Source organism: Muntiacus reevesi, chromosome 1, assembly GCF_963930625.1.
Source record: "Muntiacus reevesi chromosome 1, mMunRee1.1, whole genome shotgun sequence".
Classification (NCBI taxonomy): Eukaryota; Metazoa; Chordata; class Mammalia; order Artiodactyla; family Cervidae; genus Muntiacus; species Muntiacus reevesi.
In genome coordinates this window covers 63,009,034-63,029,277 of record NC_089249.1, presented here as the reverse complement: position 1 = coordinate 63,029,277, position 20,244 = coordinate 63,009,034, and the positions used below count along the sequence as shown (strand labels likewise).

At 66.3% G+C, this 20,244-nt stretch overlaps 1 protein-coding gene across 4 annotated transcripts in view; it reads left to right on the top strand.

Moving 5' to 3' along the window:
* The window catches only part of PLXNB2 (plexin B2), a 28,045-nt gene extending 10,392 nt beyond the window's left edge, over positions 1-17,653 (top strand). For 2 of the 4 annotated variants that reach the window (XM_065945777.1, XM_065945783.1), the window contains exons 2-38: positions 404-456; positions 3,805-4,890; positions 5,215-5,397; positions 5,488-5,616; positions 6,153-6,253; positions 6,358-6,484; positions 6,865-7,024; positions 7,708-7,822; positions 7,893-8,001; positions 8,079-8,180; positions 8,528-8,620; positions 9,007-9,088; positions 9,162-9,322; positions 9,409-9,557; positions 9,723-9,831; positions 9,970-10,106; positions 10,279-10,449; positions 10,804-10,933; positions 11,020-11,247; positions 11,374-11,550; positions 11,710-11,849; positions 11,932-12,032; positions 12,123-12,352; positions 12,695-12,876; positions 13,226-13,292; positions 13,455-13,601; positions 14,128-14,284; positions 14,527-14,627; positions 14,699-14,783; positions 14,904-15,058; positions 15,142-15,302; positions 15,379-15,526; positions 15,988-16,052; positions 16,218-16,293; positions 16,628-16,702; positions 16,797-16,935; positions 17,020-17,653. In XM_065945777.1, the coding sequence (XP_065801849.1) occupies positions 3,817-4,890; positions 5,215-5,397; positions 5,488-5,616; positions 6,153-6,253; positions 6,358-6,484; positions 6,865-7,024; positions 7,708-7,822; positions 7,893-8,001; positions 8,079-8,180; positions 8,528-8,620; positions 9,007-9,088; positions 9,162-9,322; positions 9,409-9,557; positions 9,723-9,831; positions 9,970-10,106; positions 10,279-10,449; positions 10,804-10,933; positions 11,020-11,247; positions 11,374-11,550; positions 11,710-11,849; positions 11,932-12,032; positions 12,123-12,352; positions 12,695-12,876; positions 13,226-13,292; positions 13,455-13,601; positions 14,128-14,284; positions 14,527-14,627; positions 14,699-14,783; positions 14,904-15,058; positions 15,142-15,302; positions 15,379-15,526; positions 15,988-16,052; positions 16,218-16,293; positions 16,628-16,702; positions 16,797-16,901 (5,532 nt within the window). In that variant the 5' untranslated portion in view covers positions 404-456; positions 3,805-3,816 and the 3' untranslated portion in view covers positions 16,902-16,935; positions 17,020-17,653. Of the gene's footprint in view, positions 1-403; positions 457-868; positions 955-1,611; positions 1,694-3,804; positions 4,891-5,214; positions 5,398-5,487; positions 5,617-6,152; positions 6,254-6,357; positions 6,485-6,864; positions 7,025-7,707; positions 7,823-7,892; positions 8,002-8,078; positions 8,181-8,527; positions 8,621-9,006; positions 9,089-9,161; positions 9,323-9,408; positions 9,558-9,722; positions 9,832-9,969; positions 10,107-10,278; positions 10,450-10,803; positions 10,934-11,019; positions 11,248-11,373; positions 11,551-11,709; positions 11,850-11,931; positions 12,033-12,122; positions 12,353-12,694; positions 12,877-13,225; positions 13,293-13,454; positions 13,602-14,127; positions 14,285-14,526; positions 14,628-14,698; positions 14,784-14,903; positions 15,059-15,141; positions 15,303-15,378; positions 15,527-15,987; positions 16,053-16,217; positions 16,294-16,627; positions 16,703-16,796; positions 16,936-17,019 lie in introns of those variants that run through there. The other 2 variants (XM_065945794.1, XM_065945790.1) reach the window with 2 other exon arrangements.
* The last annotated feature ends 2,591 nt before the right edge of the window (positions 17,654-20,244 follow it).

Below are 20,244 nucleotides of genomic sequence, written 5' to 3'. Positions count from 1 at the left end.
GTTTTTCAGAAAACAATTTTAGTTTTAATGAAAGTAATGTATGTACCTTGTAGGATCTTAGTTCCCCCAACGGAGGACTGAACCCAGCCCCTCATCAATGAAAGTGCAGAGCCCTAACCACTAGACAGCCAGGGAATTCCCTTCTCTGCCTTTTTGAGCAGAAGCTGGAGGGGCATGCAGGCATACACACCAAGTGGACCTATGTGCACGGGGGTGCTGGGCTGGGGGTTGGGAGGCCAGTGTCTGGGCAGGGCTGAAGATGGGGTGGAGGAGGCAGGAGGCTGAGCGTTTCCTCCAGGACAGCAGAGGCCAGCTGGGGCCCCATGGGCTGCTCCTTGCACCCCAGACGTGGAGGCAGGGGCCAGGCTTGTCGTGAGACCACCGTCTCTCCTTTGCTTCCTAGAGAACCTCAATGCCAGCCTGGAGCAGAGACTGAGCCGGACCACTGAAGCCTGGGTGAGTGGGGGCTAGCGCAAGCTGGGGAAGGTAGTGGGGGCCACGGCCACACGGGGACAGAGTGAGGTGTCCCCACGGGTCTTGTCTGGCCAGGCCCAGCGGGCACACGTCTGCCCAAAACCAGGTGCCCTGTTGTGGGAGCTACTGGCAGGGTCGCGTGGGGGGGTGGGCTCTGTAGGGAGCCTGGAGGGCTGCTGGGCACTGAGTGCAGTGCGGCCTTCTGGGAATCGGGCCTGGCGCGAGGGGCACACGTCCAGACGCCTTCCGGGCCGGCAGCAGGCTGGAGCTGTGGACTTCTTGGAAGTGCACCTCCGGACTTCGGCCAGGAAGAGGCGTCTGGTGCCCCTGAGGAAATCCCCGCTGCCCCGGTGAGCAAGCGGGGGTCCTGGGCCGCCTTCAAAACAGGAAGCGCCCGTTCCGGGAACACCAGCCGCAGGGAGCTTTGCCGGCTGCGCCTGGCGCCTCCGGTGCTGCGGCCCGAGCGTGGCTTCTGGTCAGGTGGGTCACCCTTTGCTCCTGGGCCTGGCCAGGCAGGTCACCTGAGGCTTTTGTTTGTCCAGGAAGTGGAGGGAGCTGCCGCCTGGAGTCCCAGCCCCTCCTGTGACACCGCACGGCCTGGGCTCTCAAGGGGGGCTCACTGCCCGCTGCCCAGAGGGCTGCTGGGGCTGGCAGGGAGCCCAGGTCTGTCTGGCCTGGCCTCCGGGGGTGGGGGGGCAGTGTGGGGGGAAACAGCCCAGCGTCTGGGCCCCTGGGAGTCAGCAGCAGGATCTGGTCCACTGGGTGAGGGCACACAGCGCCTTCATCCAGCACTTCTGGTATAGCAGCCCCAGGGCCCTAACCAGAAGGCGACCAGAGCATTCGGTTTAGGCTCTGTGACCCTCCCATCTCCCAGGACCGAGGTGGGGGGCGGCGAGAGGGCTATGGGGGAGTGGGCGTTGTGCCCGATCGATCTGTTCTTGGTTGAAGTCCTCCTCGGGCTTGCAGATGGGCAGAGGGGCCGGACACGGATCCTTCCGAGACCGGGGGCCCTGCTCCCAGGGGCGGCTCCGGCTTCAGCTCCGGCCGCAGCTCCGCCCCCACCGGCCGGCCCGCCCCCGCCCGCCCGCTCGCTCCCTCCCTGGGCTCGGGGAACATTCCATTCATTCCCCGCCCGCCGCGGCCGGCCGTGGCCGGAGCCGCAGCCGGAGCCAAAGCCAAGCGGGGCCGGGGTCGCGGCGGCGGGGACGCGGGGACGCGGGTGAGCGGGGCCGGGCGGGGGTGCGGACCAGCAGAAGCCCTGGGCGCCCCCAGCCCGCGCGGCGCCGCCGAGCGGACTTTGGGCCGCGACCTGCCAGCCGGCGGGGCGGGGCGGCTGGGGAGGGGCGGCGGGGCGGGGCCTCCAGCCGGGCCGCCCGCCCCCGGGCCTGGGGCAGCACCAGCGGGCGCCCGAGCGTCCGGCCCCTGGCGTCCCTGGATTGGCGGGTGGCCCAGCCCCACGTCTGGGGGCCTCCGGGGCATCCCGTTCCCCCGCGCGGGCTCCCGGCCCGCCGCGCCAGACCCGACTGTGCGCTGGGCGGGCCTGTGCTCCGGGCGGGCCTGCGGAGTCTTCCCGCTCCTCCCCAGCCCGATGGTCTCCGCGCGGCCCGGTCGCCCTGGCTGCCCCGCCCTCCGCCTCCTCTTGGGCCACCTCCGCCCCCTTCCCGGGTCCCTGCTGTCTTCCCTGCGACATCGTCCCGTCGGCCTGTGGGTGGCTCCTCTCCAGCAGCTCGTCAGGAGGCCGGGGGCGGGGCGGGAGCGCTTCAGAGCAGGGCCTCCTCCCGGGGCCGCTGTCTCGCCGAGGGGCCCCCTCCCCAGCCGGGACCCGCCGGCGCCCCCCTCCCCCATGACTCTGGGATGAGGAGGCTTTGTCACCTGGTTCTTCTCGGCTAAGCCTTCTCCAGGGGGTCGAGGGACGTGGTGGAGACGGGAACAAAGGGATGGAGACCAACCACAACCTGGCCGGGGAGGGGGGGCTTCCTAGTGGCCCAGGGGCGATGCGGGGTGGGGGGGGGAGCAGCCACAGCCTGGCCGTTTTTGGGGGGGGGGTTCCTAGTGACCCAGGGAAAGAAGGAAGTCGGCTTGTTTCTGTGTAATAGTCACAGAGTCCATGAGAGGAAGCCAAACTTTTCCAGTCAACACAGCTTTGCCCAAAGCCAGTGCCCCAGAGAAACGTCTCCCCTGGCCACGGAGCAGCTAGCTTTCTTTCTCCCGGAGGAGGCAGGGGCAGGGCAGGCAGGGAGGGCTGTCGCAGGAGAGGACAGTAGTAGTCATTTCTTGAGTGAATGAATGTGTCCAGGGAAGTGGTGTTGAAGGTGGCCGCAGCGGCTGCTGTGGGCAGTCAGGGAAGCCAGGGCCCCGTCTCCCTTTGACACTGTGGGCACGGACAGGGCTGCCCTAAACGTCTTGCCAGGCACAGAAATCCTCGGGGCAGATGTCAGGGGTCCAAGGATGAGGGGTGGGACACAGATTGGGAAAGGGCAGCCTGAGGGGCTGGTGGCAGAGACTCTCAAGATTGTAATCAGGGTCCCTAAGGTGGGGAGCTGCTGGACCACTGCAAACCGGGAGAGACCTGCATGTTGGCAACCCTGAGCTCGGCCCTCATGCACATGGACACGTGAACGGGCCTGCACACACACACGGGCATGTGCTCAAGTAGATACCGCACTCTGATGTGGCCTGCCATAGCCCACACGCAGCACCGCCCTCTTGACTCTGGGGTCCCCCTCTCAGAGACCTGAGGGTCTCCCCAGCACGGCAAAGGCTGGGTGACTAGACTGCTGTGGGCTCTGAGGGGTGGGGGGGTGTCAGGGAGGCAGGCCGGGCTGCAGTCTCAGTGGCTCTGCTGTTTCTGATCGGATCACACTGTGTGGTGAGAGTCAGGTGCAGAACAGGTGTGTGGCCCTCTGTTTGCATGTTCAGGGTCTGTGCTCTGGGGAGTGCCGTCTGGGGGTGGTGCCTCTCAGATCACCTGCGCTGTGGGGTCATGGGATGTGAGTGCCCGGGAGGCTTCTTGGAGGAGGTGCTCTGTTGCCTTGAGGTGGGCCTGAAGGTTCTCTGGGAACCTGGGGGCAAAGGCCAGGACGCAGTCCTCTGGGGGCGGCCGGCCACACCCAGGCCTGGAGCTGTAGCCTGGCCCATCAGAGGTTAGGTCACAGGGTGGTCATCTTGAGGAGGGTTGAGAGACGATCTCCTTGGAGTTGAGAGTGGGTGTGTCTGGCCAGAGGGGCAGGAAGGCAGGTAAGGGAGTGGGCCTCCGGCTGGGCAGCATCAGGAACAGGGTGGGTGGGTCCTCCAGGCCAGGGTAGCCCTGACCCTCCTGTCTTCCTGCAGGGTACGGGGGCAATGGCGCTGCAGCTCTGGGCCCTGACCCTCCTGGGCCTGGTGGGCACGAGTGTGAGCCTGCGGCCCCGCAAGCTAGACTTCTTCCGCAGCGAGACGGAGCTGAACCACCTGGTGGTGGACGAGGCATCAGGCATGGTGTACGTGGGGGCAGTGAACATGCTCTACCAGCTGAGTGCCGACCTGCAGCTGGAGCAGCGGGCGGCCACGGGCCCGGCCCTGGACAACAAGAAGTGCACGCCTCCAATCGAGGTGAGCCAGTGCCATGAGGCCGTGCTGACCGACAACGTCAACCAGCTGCTGCTGCTGGATCCTCCCCGGAGCCGCCTGGTGGAGTGCGGCAGCCTCTTCAAGGGCATCTGCGCCCTGCGCGCCCTGGGCAACATTTCCATGCGCCTCTTCTACGAGGATGGCAGTGGCGAGAAGTCCTTTGTGGCCAGCAATGACGAGAGCGTGGCCACTGTGGGGCTGGTCAGCGCCGCGGGCCCCGGCGACGAGTGCCTGCTGTTCGTGGGCAAGGGCAATGGGCCGCACGACAATGGGGTCATCGTGAGCACCCGCCTGCTGGACCGGACCGAGGGCCGGGAGGCTTTCGAGGCCTACACAGACCACGCCACCTACAAGGCCGGCTACATGTCCTCCAACACGCAGCAGTTCGTGGCCGCCTTTGAGGACGGCCCCTACGTCTTCTTCGTCTTCAACCAGCAGGACAAGCACCCGGCCCGGAACCGCACGCTGCTGGCACGCATGTGCAAGCAGGACCCCTTCTACTACTCCTACCTAGAGGTGGACCTGAGCTGCCTGGACCCCGGCGACGCCCAGGCCCCCCCCTTCGGCACCTGCCTGGCGGCCTCGGTGGACCGGCCGGGCTCCAGCGGGGTGCTCTACGCCGTCTTCAGCACGGATGGCCGGGGTGGCGGGGGGCCTCGGACCGGCCTCTGCCTGTTCCCGCTGGACGAGGTCCACCGCATGATGGAGGCCAACCGCGACGCCTGCTACACGGGTGCGCGCGAGGTGCCCCGTGACATCTTCTACAAGCCCTTCCATGGCGACATCCAGTGTGGCGGCCATGTGTCGGTATGTGGCCTCAGCGTTCTCCCATGGGTTTGGGCCACGCGTGGGTGGGTCTGTGCGTGGCCCTGCTTGACATGTGTCCACGTGTCACCCAGCGGGAGGGCCGTGTGTGCGTGTGTGGTGTCTCCACGGGCAGGTCAGCGTGAACACCCACGTGGGTGCCGCTTCTCCCAGGTGTCGGGTGCACCAGGGGTGGGGGCTCGGGGCGGTGAGCACGCGGGGGCCTTGTGTGCCCAGGCTGGTTCTGGGGCATGTGTGTGGCCCCGAGTGCTGGGGGGCCATCGTGGGGGAGAGGCCTCGGGCAGGTGTTGACACCACGGTCCGCAGGGTGCCAGCGAGAGTTTCCCTTGTGGCTCGGAGCACTTGCCCTACCCGCTGGGCAGCCGCAACGGCCTCTCGGCCAAGGCCGTGCTGCACCGTGGAGGCCTGAACCTGACGGCTGTGACCGTGACCACCGAGAATGGCCACACCATCGCCTTTCTGGGCACCTCGGATGGCCGGGTCCTCAAGGTGAGGTCCAGGGTTGGGGCAGGCGGCTCCTGGAGGGGTCCTCAGCGCACAAGACCCCCACCCTCACCTGTACCTGCGCTCGTACCCTAGGTGTACTTCGCCCCAGACGGCAGCTCCACAGAGTACGGCGCCGTCCTCGTGGAGATAAACAAGAGAATCAAGAGAGACCTGGTGCTGGCCGCAGACCGGGCCAGCCTGTACGCCATGACCCAGGACAAGGTGGGCCCGTGGGGCCCGGAGGAGGGCCCTCGGGGGTCCAGGGCCTGGAGAGGGGCTGAGTGGCGCGGGAGGGGCCAGCCCTCTTCTCGGGCCCTGACGATGTCTCTGAGCACTTTTCCCACCTTTGAAGCTGTTTCTGTCCTTTCTGTTTCTCTCTGGCCCATCTGACCAGAGGGTCAGTGCTCAAAGTGGGCCTTCCCAAGGGCAAGCTGGGCTGAGGGGCCGCCTCTGTGAGCTCAGATAGGCCAAGTCCCGCAGCCTCTTGGGCACTGATGCAACAGGCACCGGGGAGGTGCTGTAACTAAGGCTCCCCTGGCTCCTTGGAACCCGGCGCCAGCTGATCCCGGGTGAGGTCTAGCCTCTGGGCTGCCGGGAGCCATCCCTGCTCAGCCCCTGCTCAGCCTTGCGTCAGTGTTGAGGCTCCTGAGGCTTAGTGGGGAAAGGTGGGGTTGAGCCGGTGCTCCCAGGCATCATTGTCTGGGGGGCTCCTCTCTGGCTGGTGTCTGGAGTCATGCTCGCTGCCCGGATGCCCCCAGGTGTTCCGGCTTCTCGTGCAGGAGTGTGCAAGCTTCTCCAGCTGCACTCACTGCCACAGCTCACAGGACCCTTACTGTGGCTGGTGCGTCGTCGAGGGCCGGTGAGTGCCGGGGGCTCAGCCCCTGCCCTGAATCCGGGGGTCCAGCCCTGCCCCGGCCCAGGGGCTGACGGGTGCCAGGCTAAGGCTGCCCCCCGCCCTTGCAGCTGCACCAGGAAGGCAGAGTGCCCCCGGGCTGACGAGAGCGGCCACTGGCTGTGGAGCCGCAACGAGTCCTGCGTGGCCATCACCGGGGCCCACCCGCAGAACATGAGCCGCCAGACCCAGGGGGAGGTGAGTGGGACGAGCAGGGGTGGAGGCAAGGCTGCTCCTGACCCAGGTTGTGGAGACAACTAGAGGCCCATACAGGGCTGTGCTCCTGGCTGTGGGTGCGGGTCTGGGTACAGGGACTCCATCCTTCGCGGGGTCCCCTGTGACCTGGGGTGCCCCTAAGAACCCAGGGCAGACCCAGGAGTGACCCAAGGGTGTCCCATGCAGGGGGAAACGGAGTTGGGTTCTAGAGGGCTTTCCAGGGGGTAGGGGTCCACATTCAGGAGGGCGGCCAGAGAGCCAAGCAGGGGACAGGTGCCTCGGGTGGGGCTGGGCCGGGAGGTGGCCCGCACGCCAGGTCGGGGCGGAAGCGTCCTGGCATGAGCGGCGCGGCCCTTTCCCAGGTGCAGCTGACTGTCAGCCCCCTTCCGGCCCTGAGTGATGACGACACGTTGCTGTGCCTCTTTGGAGGATCGGCGCCTCACCCCGCACGCCTGCAGGAGGGCACCGTGGTCTGCAACTCGCCAAGCAGGAGCAGCCTCCCCCGCACGCCACCTGGCCAGGGTGAGGCACCTGCTGCCGCCTGCCAAACCCAGGCCCGGGGTGCCCACTGAGACCCCAGGCTGCCCACCCCCAACTGACCCTAGGCTGCCCAGTGAGCCTGGCCCTGGCTGCCCACCCCTGACCGGCCCCGGGGTGCCCACTGAGACCCCTGGCTCCCCACCCCCGACCGGCCCCGGGTGCCCATTGAGACCCCAGGGCCGCACCCTGGCCAGGCGGCATGCAGGGAATGTGTGCTGGACACCCGCCCCTCCCTCCCTGCCCCAGCCAGCTTAGACCTGTGAGGCCGTCCCTGGAGGCCGGGCCCGGCGCCAAGCCTGTCCCGTGAGCACGTGGGGCGGTGGAAGCCGGCTCGTGGGTGAAGGCAGGGCCTGTGCAGTGACGTGGCTGGGACCTGGCAAGTGCTCTGCCCTAGACACAAGGGAACCACGGCCCTCGACGCCTCCAGGGACAGAAAGACGGCCGGCAGTTCAGGGCGCGGTGGGGGGCAGAGCGATACCTGAGTCGGGATCTGATAGAGGCCCAACTGAGCCCTCGGGGCCGGCTCCAGTCAGGGTCTCTGCATGCGGCCTCCTGTGGGAGACTGGCGCAAGGCGGGCTTGGGGCCGAGGGAGGCCCAGTTCCAGCTTCCTGTCCCGTACGGGCCAGCTTTGCCTGCAGCCCCACCCAGCGCTGTCCCTCCGCAGATCACGTGGCCGTGACAGTCAAGCTCCTCTTCAAACGCGGCAACGTCTTCCTGACCTCCCACCAGTACCCCTTCTATGACTGCCAGGAGGCCATGAGCCTGCAGGAGAACCTGCCGTGAGTGGCTCCCCCGCCTGCCCCCGGCCCCCGCTGCGGCCCCCACGCCCCTCACCGCCCCCTCTTCCAGGTGCATCTCCTGCGCCAGCAATCGCTGGACCTGCCAGTGGGCACTGCACGAGCACGCGTGTCAGCAGGCCTCGCCCGGCCCTGAGGACGGCGTCGTCAGCGCCCACATGGTGAGGGGCCTGGGGCCGTTGGGGGGCCCGGCTGCTCAGCCACAGCGGGGCAGACCCTGACCGCTCTCCCTCCCCAGGAGGACGACTGCCCCCAGTTCCTGAACCCCAGCCCGCTGGTCATCCCCGTGAACCACGAGACGGACGTGACCTTCCAGGGCAAGAACCTGGACACAGTGCAGGTGGGGGTCCTGCGGGCCAGGGCTTGGGGGCGGGGCTTACTCTGGGCCCGCCCCTGCAGACCCCAGAGCCCTGGGCTTCTGTGCTCAGGGCCCAGCATGTGAGGGAGGGGCCTGGGAGGATGGGGGGCATTTGGACAGGCTATGCGGGTTTAGGGTTTAGGAGGCGGGCAGCGAGTGCTGCTCAGGAGGGAGCAGGCTGTGTGCCCAGGTGGGGACCGTGGTGTGACCTAGTGTCCCTTGGGCGGGGGCGGCCTGGCGACCCGGGAGCTGTGTGGGATGGTGGGCTCTGGGGCCCGGGGTGGAGTGGGGTGGCCCGGCTGGGGAGTCCTGACTGGCCTGTCTGGCAGGGCTCTCCACTGCTTGTGGGCAGTGACCTCCTCAAGTTTGAGGCGTCGGTCAGCACCCAGGAGCCAGGAACCTTCTCTTTTCGGACCCCAAAGGTACGCCTCCCGGGGTGCATGGGCCAGGTTGGTGGACCCTGAGGGCCAGCTCCGTGGAGGCAGCTCAGCTCAGCAAACATGGGTCTGAGCGGGCTCTGGGAGATGGTGAAGGACAGGGAGGCCTGGCGTGTTGCAATCCATGGGGTCGCACAGAGTCAGACACGACTGTGCAACTGAACACCACCAACCTTGAGGGTTCGGGGGTCCAGGCCCACCACACCACCCTGCTGAGGAAGCAGGCAGCAGGCAGGCGCAGCCTCGGGGCGTCCCCGTGTCCCCCGGCTCCCTGGAATGGGAATCACCCTCCGCCGTGCGGGGACACGTGGTCATGGCCGTCGGGGACCTCGTGGGAGCAGGGGGTGCAGTGTGTCCCCGTGTGCCCCTAGCTGATGCACGACGCCAACGAGACGCTGCCCCTGCACCTGTACGTCAAATCCTCCGGCAAGAATGTTGACAGCCGGCTCCAAGGTAGGCGGGCAGGCAGGCGGGCGGGCACGGGAAGCAGGACGGCCCTGCCGACAGCCGGCTTCTCCCTCTGCAGTGACCCTCTACAACTGCTCCTTCGGCCGCAGCGACTGCAGCCTGTGCCTGGCCGCTGACCCCGCCTACCGCTGCGTGTGGTGTAGCGGGCAGAGCCGCTGTGTGTACGAGGCCCTGTGCAGCAATGCCACCTCCGAGTGTCCGCCGCCCGTCGTCACCAGGGTGAGCCCCCTGCCCTCTTACCTGCAGGAGAGCTCCGGTCCCGCCGGCCCGGGACCCCCAGGTCAGCCTGGCTCTGCCAATTTCAGATCCAGCCTGAGACCGGCCCATTGGGCGGAGGCATCCGCGTCACCATCCTTGGGTCAAACCTGGGGGTCAGAGCGGACGATGTGAAGAGGGTCACCGTGGCTGGCCAGAACTGTGCCTTTGAGCCAGAACGGTACTCTGTGTCCACCCGGTGAGTGGGCAGCCCATGACCTGGACTCCCATGGCTGGACTCAGCCCTGTCCTGGGGGGCCTGGGGACTGGGGGACGTGGAGAGGGAAGACACGGTCCAGGTGTGCGTGGGTGCCCAGGCCTCGCACACCCACAGCGTGTGCCCACCTGCCTGCCACCCACGCAGGATTGTGTGCACCATCGAGGCTGCAGAGGCGCCCTTCACGGGCGGCGTGGAGGTGGACGTCAATGGGAAGCTCGGCCATTCGCCTCCTGACGTCCTCTTCACCTACCAGGTAAGCACCTGGCAGGTCAGCACAGATGTGGGTGAGGTCTGGGGGCCTCCTGACATTGTGGCCCAGGGGAGGCCAGAATTGGGCGGAGGGGCTGCGTCCCCGCCCAGCCCTGAGTCGGATGCCCTGCCTCTCTTCCAGCAGCCCCAGCCCCGCAGTGTGGAGCCCAAACAGGGGCCGCAGGCGGGCGGCACCACGCTGACCATCAACGGCACCCACCTGGACACGGGCTCTGAGGAAGACGTGAGGGTGACCCTCAATGACGTCCCTTGTAACGTGTGGGTGTCACCCACAGGTCGCCAAATACTGGTCTCCCCTGGTCCTGGGGACAGGGTGAGGGCCCTCTGGCCATGACCCTGTGTCCGTCCTGGAGGGGGCAGTGGACCCACTGGCCTGGGCCTGGGGTGGTCCCCGGGCAGGGCTGATGCTGACCAGCTCTCACACCTCCAGAACACAGTTTGGGGCACAGCTTCAATGTGTCACTGGCCCCCAGTCGGTTCCGGGAGAGCTGGCCCTGAAGATTTACTACGGGGGCGCCGAAGTGCCCAGCCCTGGCATCACCTTCACCTACCGTGAGAACCCAGTACTGCGGGCCTTCGAGCCACTGCGGAGCTTTGTCAGGTGTGAGAGGGGGCCCTCGGAGGCAGGTGCCCCCACACCCACCCCGTCCAGCTGTTTCCCAGCGCTCTGTTCCCACCAGCCTCGTGAGGATTGGCAGATGCAGGTCGGGGTGACAGGAGGAGGCTCCCAGAGCTACCGTGTCCCCCCAGGTCCCTCCCCCAGACACCCTGTGGACAGCCTCCCTGCCCTCCCGCAGTGCAGGGTGGCAGTGCGCAGCCATGTGCTCTGGGCACACCTGCTGCCTTGCAGAAGTACATCCCAGGTCGCGGTGGGTGGGGTCAGGGACATGGCCTTGCAGGGCACTTGCCTTGCCCGCTGTGCCCACTCTGGCACTGTCTCCTCCCCGTCCTCCAGTGGTGGCCGGAGCATCAACGTCACAGGACAGGGCTTCAGCATGATCCAGAGGTTCGCCATGGTGGTCATAGCCGAGCCCCTGCAGTCCTGGAGACAGCGGCGGGAGACCGGACCGCTGCAGCCCCTGACGGTCAGTCCTGCTGCCCACTGCTGGTACAAGCCAGGGCCGGATGCCACCTGTGCCAGGTGGCCTGAAGGTCCTGCCTTGGCCCTCAGGTCGTGGGCACAGAGTACGTGTTCTACAATGACTCCAAGGTCGTGTTCCTGTCCCCGGCTGTCCCCGACGAGCCCGAGGCCTACAACCTCACCGCACTCATCCGGATGGACGGACACCAAGCCCTGCTCAGGACGGAGGCTGGTGCCTTTGAGTACGTTGCCGACCCCACCTTCGAGAACTTCACCGGGGGTGTCAAGAAGCAGGTCAACAAGCTCATTCACGCGCGGGTGAGGACCAGCGCAGCCTCTGTGGGCAGGTTCTGAGCGGTGCGGGCAGGGAGCAGCCCAAGGCCTGGGCTGGTCAGGGCCTCCCTGATGCCCTGATGGTCACTGTGATGCCGCCGCCCACCTCAGGGCACCAATCTGAACAAGGCCATGACCATTCACGAGGCCGAAGCCTTCGTGGGTGCTGAGCGCTGCATCATGAAGACGCTGACGGAGACGGATCTGTACTGCGAGCCCCCAGAGGTGCAGCCACCTCCCAAGCGGAGGCAGAAGCGAGACACGGCCCACAACCTGCCAGAGTTCATCGTGCGTGTGGGGCGGCTCGGCCAGGGGGCGCGCAGGGTCGTGCGTGTGGGGCAGCGCGGCAGGGGGGCGCGGGATCGTGCATGTGGGCGGCGCGGCTGAAGGGCACTCAGGGGTGTCTTTGCGGCCCCCCTGGTCCTTGCTGAGTCCGTCCCCACGCAGGTGAAGTTCGGCTCGCGGGAGTGGGTGCTGGGCCGAGTGGAGTATGACACGCGTGCGAGCGACGTGCCTCTCAGCCTCATCCTGCCGCTGGTCATCGGGCCCATGGTGGCTGTCATCGCGGTGTCTGTCTACTGCTACTGGTGAGCTGGCCTCCGCCCCTCGGCCACACCCACCAGCCGGCACCACCTAGGCCGGGTCCCAGGAGCTTCCCTGTGCCCCCAGGAGGAAGAGCCAGCAGGCGGAGCGCGAGTACGAGAAGATCAAGTCCCAGCTGGAGGGCCTGGAGGAGAGTGTGCGGGACCGCTGCAAAAAAGAGTTCACGGGTAGGGCTCTGGGCGGGTCCTGGGAGAGGGGGTCTCGGGGGGCGGGTGGCCAGCTACGACCACGCGTGCCTTACCCGTACCCCCTTGCAGATCTGATGATTGAGATGGAAGACCAGACCAACGACGTGCACGAGGCAGGCATCCCCGTGTTGGACTATAAGACCTACACCGACCGCGTCTTCTTCCTGCCCTCCAAGGACGGCGACAAGGACGTGATGATCACGGGCAAGCTAGACATCCCCGAGTCTCGGCGGCCGGTGGTAGAGCAGGCGCTCTACCAGTTCTCCAACCTGCTCAACAGCAAGTGCTTCCTCATCAATGTGAGCCGGGGGCCGAGGGCGGGGCCTTTGAGTGTGGGCGGGGAGGAGGCGGTCTCTGAGGGGCGGGGCCTTTGTGGGCGGGGAGGAGGCCGTCCCTGTGCGAGGGGGCGGGGCCTTTGAGTGTGGGCGGGGAGGAGGCCGTCCCTGTGTGAGGGGGCGGGGCCTTTGAGCGTGGGCGGGGAGGAGGCGGTCCCTGTGTGAGGGGCGGGGCCTTTGTGTGTGGGCAGGGAGGAGGCAGTCCCTGTGTGCGGGGGCGGGGCCGCGGTGTGTGTGGGGGGGGGGGGGGGGCCTTGGTGTGGGCGGGGCCTCTGGGGGCGGGGCTCTGACCGACCTGCCCTTTAGTTCATCCACACCTTGGAGAACCAGCGGGAGTTCTCGGCCCGCGCCAAGGTCTACTTTGCGTCGCTGCTGACCGTGGCGCTGCACGGGAAGCTGGAGTACTACACGGACATCATGCGGACACTCTTCCTGGAGCTCATGGAGCAGTACGTGGTGGCCAAGAACCCCAAGCTGATGCTGCGCAGGTGTGTGGGGCAGGGCGGGTGCCCGCCTGGCGTGGGGGTGCAGCGGGGCGCACAGGCTCGTCCAGGCACCTGGTTGGCCAGCAGGTGTAGCCAGGGCTAGTGAGGAGGGCAGAGGGAGGCGTTGTTGCTAGCAGGTGGTCTCTGCTCCTCCATGTGGTCAGCACTGTCGCGTGGGATGGGTGATGAAGTGCCCTCCCTGAGGGACCTGGGAGATTCGTCACTGCAGGAGATGGAGACCCGGGACGTGGATGGAGTCTGGGCTGCCGTACCTGGCCTGGGTACCTGGAAAAGCCAGCTGATCCTCAGGGCCCTAGCGGGTCCCTTGTACAAAGCTTTTCTGCACCTCCAGGTCTGAGACAGTGGTGGAGAGAATGCTGTCTAATTGGATGTCTATCTGCCTGTACCAGTATCTCAAGGTGGGTCCCACCTGGCTCTGCCAGGGGGTGGGGGAGGGGCGAGGTGGTGCTGGAACCCTCCAGTGCCCACCTCCCTGGGGCCCAGCTCCATCTGGCTGGCTCTGCTTCCCACCCTGGCTCGGTCAGTCCCACCCCTCGCTCAGCCGCCCTGCTTTGCTCCAGGACAGTGCAGGGGAGCCACTGTACAAGCTCTTCAAGGCCATCAAGCATCAGGTGGAGAAGGGGCCGGTGGACGCCGTGCAGAAGAAGGCCAAGTACACCCTCAACGACACGGGGCTGCTGGGGGATGACGTGGAGTACACACCCCTGGTGAGCCCCCGGGGCCAGGTTCCGGGCCAGCCTCAGAACCAGAAACTGGATGCCACTTGCTTTCTTCACAGACTTATATTAGCACCCATCCCCTGTGCTGGGCCCACCCCTGCCCAGGGAGGGGCTTGGGTCCTGGATCCCTAGAGAGGGGCTCTAAGGGCCACAACCCCAGGCCGGCTGCCTCGTGGGTTCCCAGGCTGCTGCAGGCATGTGTGGGGCCCGGCGCACCAGGTGTGTGGTGGTAAATGTGTGTATGGGGAGGCGGTGCGTGACGTGTGCTCCTTTGATTACCTGTGTGTGGCGTCATAGCTGTGTGTGAGCAGCCTCAGGCCCCTGCTGTCTGTCCTGCTGAGCCACAGTGCAGGTAAAGGTGAGGCCCGGGTACTGTCGGGGCTCAGGACGCTCCGCCCCTTCTCCTCCACCAGAGACGTTGCCATCAGCAGGAGGCTCAAGCCTGCTTCCAGTTTGGGGCGAGCAAGGGCGAGGGCCCCTCCCCAGCTGGTCCTCTGTTCTCTGCCCCCGGCAGACGGTGAGCGTGATCGTCCAGGATGAAGGGGTCGATGCGGTGCCGGTCAAGGTCCTCAACTGTGACACCATCTCCCAGGTCAAGGAGAAGATCATCGACCAGGTGTACCGCACGCAGCCTTGCTCCCGCTGGCCCAAGGCTGACAGCGTGGTCCTTGGTGAGCCCCGCCCCTGGAGGCTTGGCTCTGTGCCCGGAGAAGCCTGGTCGGCCGGGGTGGGGGGCGGGCGGGTGGCGAGAGGGAGGCTGGGCCGGGTGGGCTGGGCTGGGGTCCCTGGAGCTGGGCTGTGTGCTCCCGGTCAGCCGGGGTGGGGGGTGGGCAGGTGACGAGAGGGAGGCGGGCTGGGAGGTGGGGGCGGGGGCTGGGATGGGTCCCTGGAACTAGGCTGTGTCATCCCACAGAGTGGCGTCCCGGATCTACAGCCCAGATCCTGTCAGACCTGGACCTGACCTCTCAGCGGGAGGGCCGGTGGAGGCGTGTCAACACACTGATGCACTACAACGTGAGTGTGGCAGCAGGCAGAGCCCGCGGAGGGCGGGGTGCGGGGCCGGCCCTCATGTCCCTGTTCCCCAGGTCCGGGACGGAGCCACTCTCATCCTGTCCAAGGTGGGAGTCTCCCAGCAGCCTGAGGACAGCCAGCAGGACCTGCCTGGGGAGCGTGAGTCCCTTCCCCCTTGTCTGGCCCCTTCTGGCCCCTGGAGGTCCTGAACCAGGGTCCACCTGGTGCTGGGACCCCAGCCCTGGGCTCTGCTCGTCCTTCAGCACCCACCCCCCACAGGCCACGCCCTCCTGGAGGAGGAGAATCGCGTGTGGCACCTGGTGAGGCCCACGGACGAGGTGGACGAGGGCAAGTGCAAGCGCGGCAGCGTGAAGGAGAAGGAGCGCACCAAGGCCATCACCGAGATCTACCTGACCCGCCTGCTGTCCGTCAAGGTGGGCCTCGGGGGCCATGGGCGGCAGGCCCGGCCCTCCTGCCCCGCACCAAGCCGCGGTGCTGAACCCGCCCCGCCCCGCAGGGTACGCTGCAGCAGTTCGTGGACAACTTCTTCCAGAGCGTGCTGGCACCCGGGAGTGCGGTGCCCCCGGCGGTCAAGTACTTCTTCGACTTCCTGGACGAGCAGGCAGAAAAGCATGACATTAAGGATGAGGACACCATCCACATCTGGAAGACCAACAGGTGGGGAGTCGGCCCCACCCACCCCGCCCGCCCTGCTCCCGGAGGCTCCCCCTCACACCCTGTTGTTCTGCCTCAGTTTACCGCTCCGCTTCTGGGTAAACATCCTCAAGAACCCCCATTTCATCTTCGACGTGCACGTCCACGAGGTGGTGGACGCCTCCCTGTCGGTCATCGCACAGACCTTCATGGACGCCTGCACACGCACAGAGCACAAGCTGAGCCGCGTGCGTGCAGCTGCGGGCAGCCTGGCGGGGTGGGGGCCTGGACTGGGGGCATCAGGGAAGCAGGCTGCGGCGGGGTGGGGCCTGGACTGCGGGCATCAGGGAAGCGGCTGCGGCAGGGTGGGGCCTGGACCAGGGGGCATCAGGGAAGCGGGCTGCGGTGGGGTGAGAGGGTCAGTTCGGGTGTGGGTTTGCACGTGGGGGCAGGAGGTCAGGAGGAAAACAGGTGCCGGTCCCTGGTGTGATGGGAGGCCCCGTGGGGAGTGGCCCTCTGGCAGTTAGGGACCCTGTCATCCTTCCCCTTCCAAGAGAAAGAGTGAGTTTTATTGTAAATTACAAAATGACGAAAGCACCGTCGGATCTGTGGCTGGGCAGGGCAGCTATCTTGTGGGACCCCTTCCTCCGCACACCCTTCTTTCTCTGGGCATCTTGGCCTGGGTGTCAATTGGCTCCAATCCCCACAGGACTCTCCCAGCAACAAGCTCCTCTACGCCAAGGAGATCTCCACCTACAAGAAGATGGTGGAGGAGTAAGTCCCGCACACCCGCCCGCCAGGCGAGGCCCCGCCTGCCCACCCTCAGCGCCCAGCTAGGGCCCCTGGGTGGTGCGGGTGATCAGGAGGGCCCACCTCTGGGAACCACTGCCCCCCGCTTCCAGCACCCCCCCGCCCTGTGTAACTCTCTCTCCCCCGCAGCTACTACAAGGGGATCAGACAGATGGTGCAGGTCAGCGACCAGGACATGAACACACACCTGGCAGAGATTTCCCGGGTAAGGGGGGCACGGGGGGCGCAGGCTGAGAGCCCCACCCCCCAGGGTTAGCCTCCTACCTCGCCTGAAGGCCCCACTTGGGGGGTCAGGTGACGTGCTCACAGGACCTGGAGAGGCACCAGCGAGGGGCCCCGGGGCTCATGGGGAGCTGGGGGCAGCTCTGAGCCAGCCCCACCTGCCTGGGGCCCGCATGGATGGGAAGTTGTCTGTGCCTGGCACGCTGTGTGTCTAAGCGTTGTGACGGGGTTGGAGGGGGGCCCTTCGTATCTGCCCACCCCCTGGGGCATGGCCTCCGGCCCCCATGGGTCATGCAGCCCCTGCCCCGGCCCTTCAGGCGCACACAGACTCCCTGAACACCCTCGTGGCCTTGCACCAGCTCTACCAGTACACGCAGAAGTACTACGACGAGGTAGGGGGCCGGGCCTCCCTGGGGACGGCAGCGCTCATCGGGCGCCCCCTCCCCTGGCCTGTGGTCTGACGTCACCCGCCCCCCCCCAACCAAGATCATCAACGCCCTGGAGGAGGACCCCGCCGCACAGAAGATGCAGCTGGCCTTTCGGCTCCAGCAGATCGCGGCTGCGCTTGAGAACAAAGTCACGGACCTCTGACCTCCAACCTCCAGCATCACGGTCTGGGACACAGGTGTGTGATGCACAGGGCCAGGTGCTGGGCAGCCCTGCGGGGCAGGGCTGGGCGGGCAGAACTCACCCCTTCTCTTTCCCGCAGAGGAGGAGCCCCGGGCTTCTGAGTGTGTGTGGTGGGGGATCCCCCCTCAAAGTCTGTAGCCACGTTAGCATCTTTCCCTGAGCAATAGAGCCGGGGGCCGCCAACACCAGCCCCCTCCCGAAGAACCAGCATCCGGTGTGTCTCCTGAGTGATTCGAAAAACGTGCCTTACGCCCCGGTGCCACGCTGGGCCACTGGGGGCAGTCAGGCCTCGGCCCCCTCCCCGAGCACCAGCAGCCGCCTCAGACACCTGGGTTCGGCCTCCAGTGGCGGGGCCTGAGTGCCTGCGGCCCCCGGGACCCAGCACCCAGACCGTGTGCGTCCGCCCCGCCCGGATGGAGGCAGAGAAGCGGTACGATGCCTCGCTGGCCTCGCGGGCCTGCCCTGTGGGGTGCCGGCACTCCGGGGACTCCGTGCTGCAGGCCCCACCTCAAAGGTCAAGCTGGACGTCAGACGTCGAGGCCCAGGCGGCCAGAAGGGACCCAGCAGACGGGTGGTCCTGGTCTCGGCCTGTCAGACAGGCCGACCTGGAGGCCCTGCCCAGGTCTGGGGGGCCAGGAGCGGGTCTGCCAGGACCACCCCAACCCTTTTTGTAAATCTTGTGAATTGTAAATCAAATACAGTTGTCTTTTTCATTCTGCTGGTTGGCTGGGTTCTTCCGGCCTGCTGTCCCGGCACAGCTGCCTGTGGCCTCACTTCCGTGCACTCTCTCTGTGGCCCCAGAAGCCCGCCTCCTGCTGTGCCTGTGGAGCCTCGGTCCCTGTCTTCCCTGCGGCCCCAGCGGGATAGGATGATGGTCAGACCCGGGTCGTGAGTTCTAGGCTGTGGAGAGGAGCTGGTCCCAGAGACCCTGAGAAGCAAGGAGACGTCCCCGCCCAGTAGGGGTGGGGCTGGCTCGGGCCCCGTCTGGTGGTAGGAGCGGGCATGGCATGAGCGCTGGGGAGCTGTTTCTTCCTTGCCGAGGTGGGGTGCCCCAGGGTGGTCCAACCAGCACACGTTTGGTCAGCTCCTACTGCGTACATGTGGGTGGGCACGGTAGTTCCTGAAGAGAGGCTGTGTGTCCCCGCTGTTCAAGGCTGTGGGCCCTTCAGGGTTGGCACCTCCTGGGTCCCCTAGACCAGTCCAGGATGACTCAGGGCATACAGATAGCTCAAGGGCTGTGTACCCAAAGGCGTGAGGCCCCTTGGTTAGTGCAGGGAGGGGGGCTGCCCCAGGGCCGCCCTGGGGGAAGGGGCTCGCTCCCAATCACATGAGCAGAGCGCAGACACCAGGAGGTGCACAGCCCGTGGCCATCAAGCACACGTGCCGTGAGCACACGGGCGTGCACACGCACACAAGCACGCAGCATCAGTGAGTTGGGGCCCCCATGTGTTCATTCAGCACGTTGTCCCAGGCACTAGCTACACCGCAGTAAAGGGGGGCAGAAAGGGCCTTCCCTGAGGGAGCCCGTGAGGTCCAAGAATACCAACCTCAGCAGAAAAGGGATTTAGCGGCTTCATAAAAGCAAGTGAAGGGCCCAGCTTCAGATACGGCTCCATCCAGGCTCATGTGTCTTTGGGTTCTGTCTAACCTGCTTCCCGGTACATGCGGTTTTATTCTCAGGATCTGGATGCTACTGGCAGGCTCCCCCAGCCTGTGTCTCCACCTGGTGTACACCACTGTGGTTGAGAGGTCTCAGCAGGTTAGGTTTTTGATCATGAGCCATTTCTGGACAGGCAGCCAATTTCAAGCCACATGAAACAAGAGTGGGTATCTCCCATGTGGAAGGCACACAATTGGCATCCCCCACCCCAAGGACCACTGAAATGACACTGTATTACAGTCAGGAGCTGAGACCCAGCCAGTCAGGAAATCGGAACGAGATACTGCTAAACTGGAGACGGGGGGGGGGGGGGGGGGGGGGGGGGCGGGCAGAGTTTGGGGGTTAGGGTGGGGGAGGCCCGAGGGAGCAGGGACCTGGAGGCCTGGCTCCTAGACTGGACCTCAGCAGACACTTCTGCCTCCTCCCCACTGGTAGCTGGGCATGAAACTGGGGGAGAGTGGGTGGGACTGCCTTCTGCTGCAGGTCCAGCAGGCGGGAAGCCCTCCTCCGTGGAGGACAGGCATGTGAGTGGACCCAGCGGCCGTCCTTCCATGGGGCCTGCGGGGAAAATGGGCGTGGGTGCACAGGGGTGGGCTGGCCAGCCTGGAGGGGTCAGGAGACTGACAAACCTAGGGGTGATGCAGCCTTCTGTCATGGGGCCTGTGGGGGAACAGGGCGTGGGTGCACAGGGGTGGGCTGGCCAGCCTGGAGGGATCAGGAGACGGGCAGACCTAGGGGTGATGCAGCCTTCTGTCATGGGGCCTGTGGGGAAACTGGGCGTGGGTGCTGGGTGCACCGGGGTGGGCTGGCCAGCCTGGAGGGGTCAGGAGACGGGCAAACCTAGGGGTGATGCAGCCTTCTGTCACTCTCCACTTCCCGTTTTCCTCCCAACGCAGTGGGAGCCGGGAGAGGCGAAGATGGAGGGGTGAGCAGCAACCTCGAAGACTTTTCCTTCCAAGCTGCAGAAAACAGCCAGCCCAGGGCCACACCCTGCTTGATTGTTGAGAGCATGAGACATCCTCTAAGTCACGAGGCCCCTGTGACAGGGCCAGATAGCATTTTAGGAAGTTCGTCTGACCTTCCTAAAGGTTTCTTCCCTTCAGGGGGACGTGCAGCCAGTCAGAAGACCAGTGTGGGGCTGTGGAGAGACAGTGTACATGGACGTGTGGGATCTTGGTATCTGGGGGGCCCTCGAATCACAGTAGGGAGTGGAAAGAGGCCAGGGCTCACGGGGGCGCGTCTGTGCCAGCCCCACCGCGCCCTGCTCACACCGGCAGCGCCTGCCGCTCCTGTCTGCCCTTGATCCATGCCAGCCCTGCTCCAGGCTCGTCCTCTACCTTCCAGCCAGACCGGCCAGGGCGACCCTGTAAACACAGCACAGTGAGAAAAAAAAAGTGCGGATCCTGTCGGAGGACAGAATCCCCACTCGCGTCTGGAATTCTGGGGGAAAGAGGGCGACGGGAGAAGGCGGGGAGGGGCTCCCTTAGTTGACAGACCTCTTGGCCCCCTTGGAGGAGGGAGGATCCGGCGCCCGCTCCACCCCGCCCGGCCGGGGCCGCCGGTCGCCATGGGAACGCGGCCCGCCCCACGCGGCCTCGGCGCAGACAAAGGCCGCCCCTCCCTGCGGCGCGCGGCCGGTTCCCA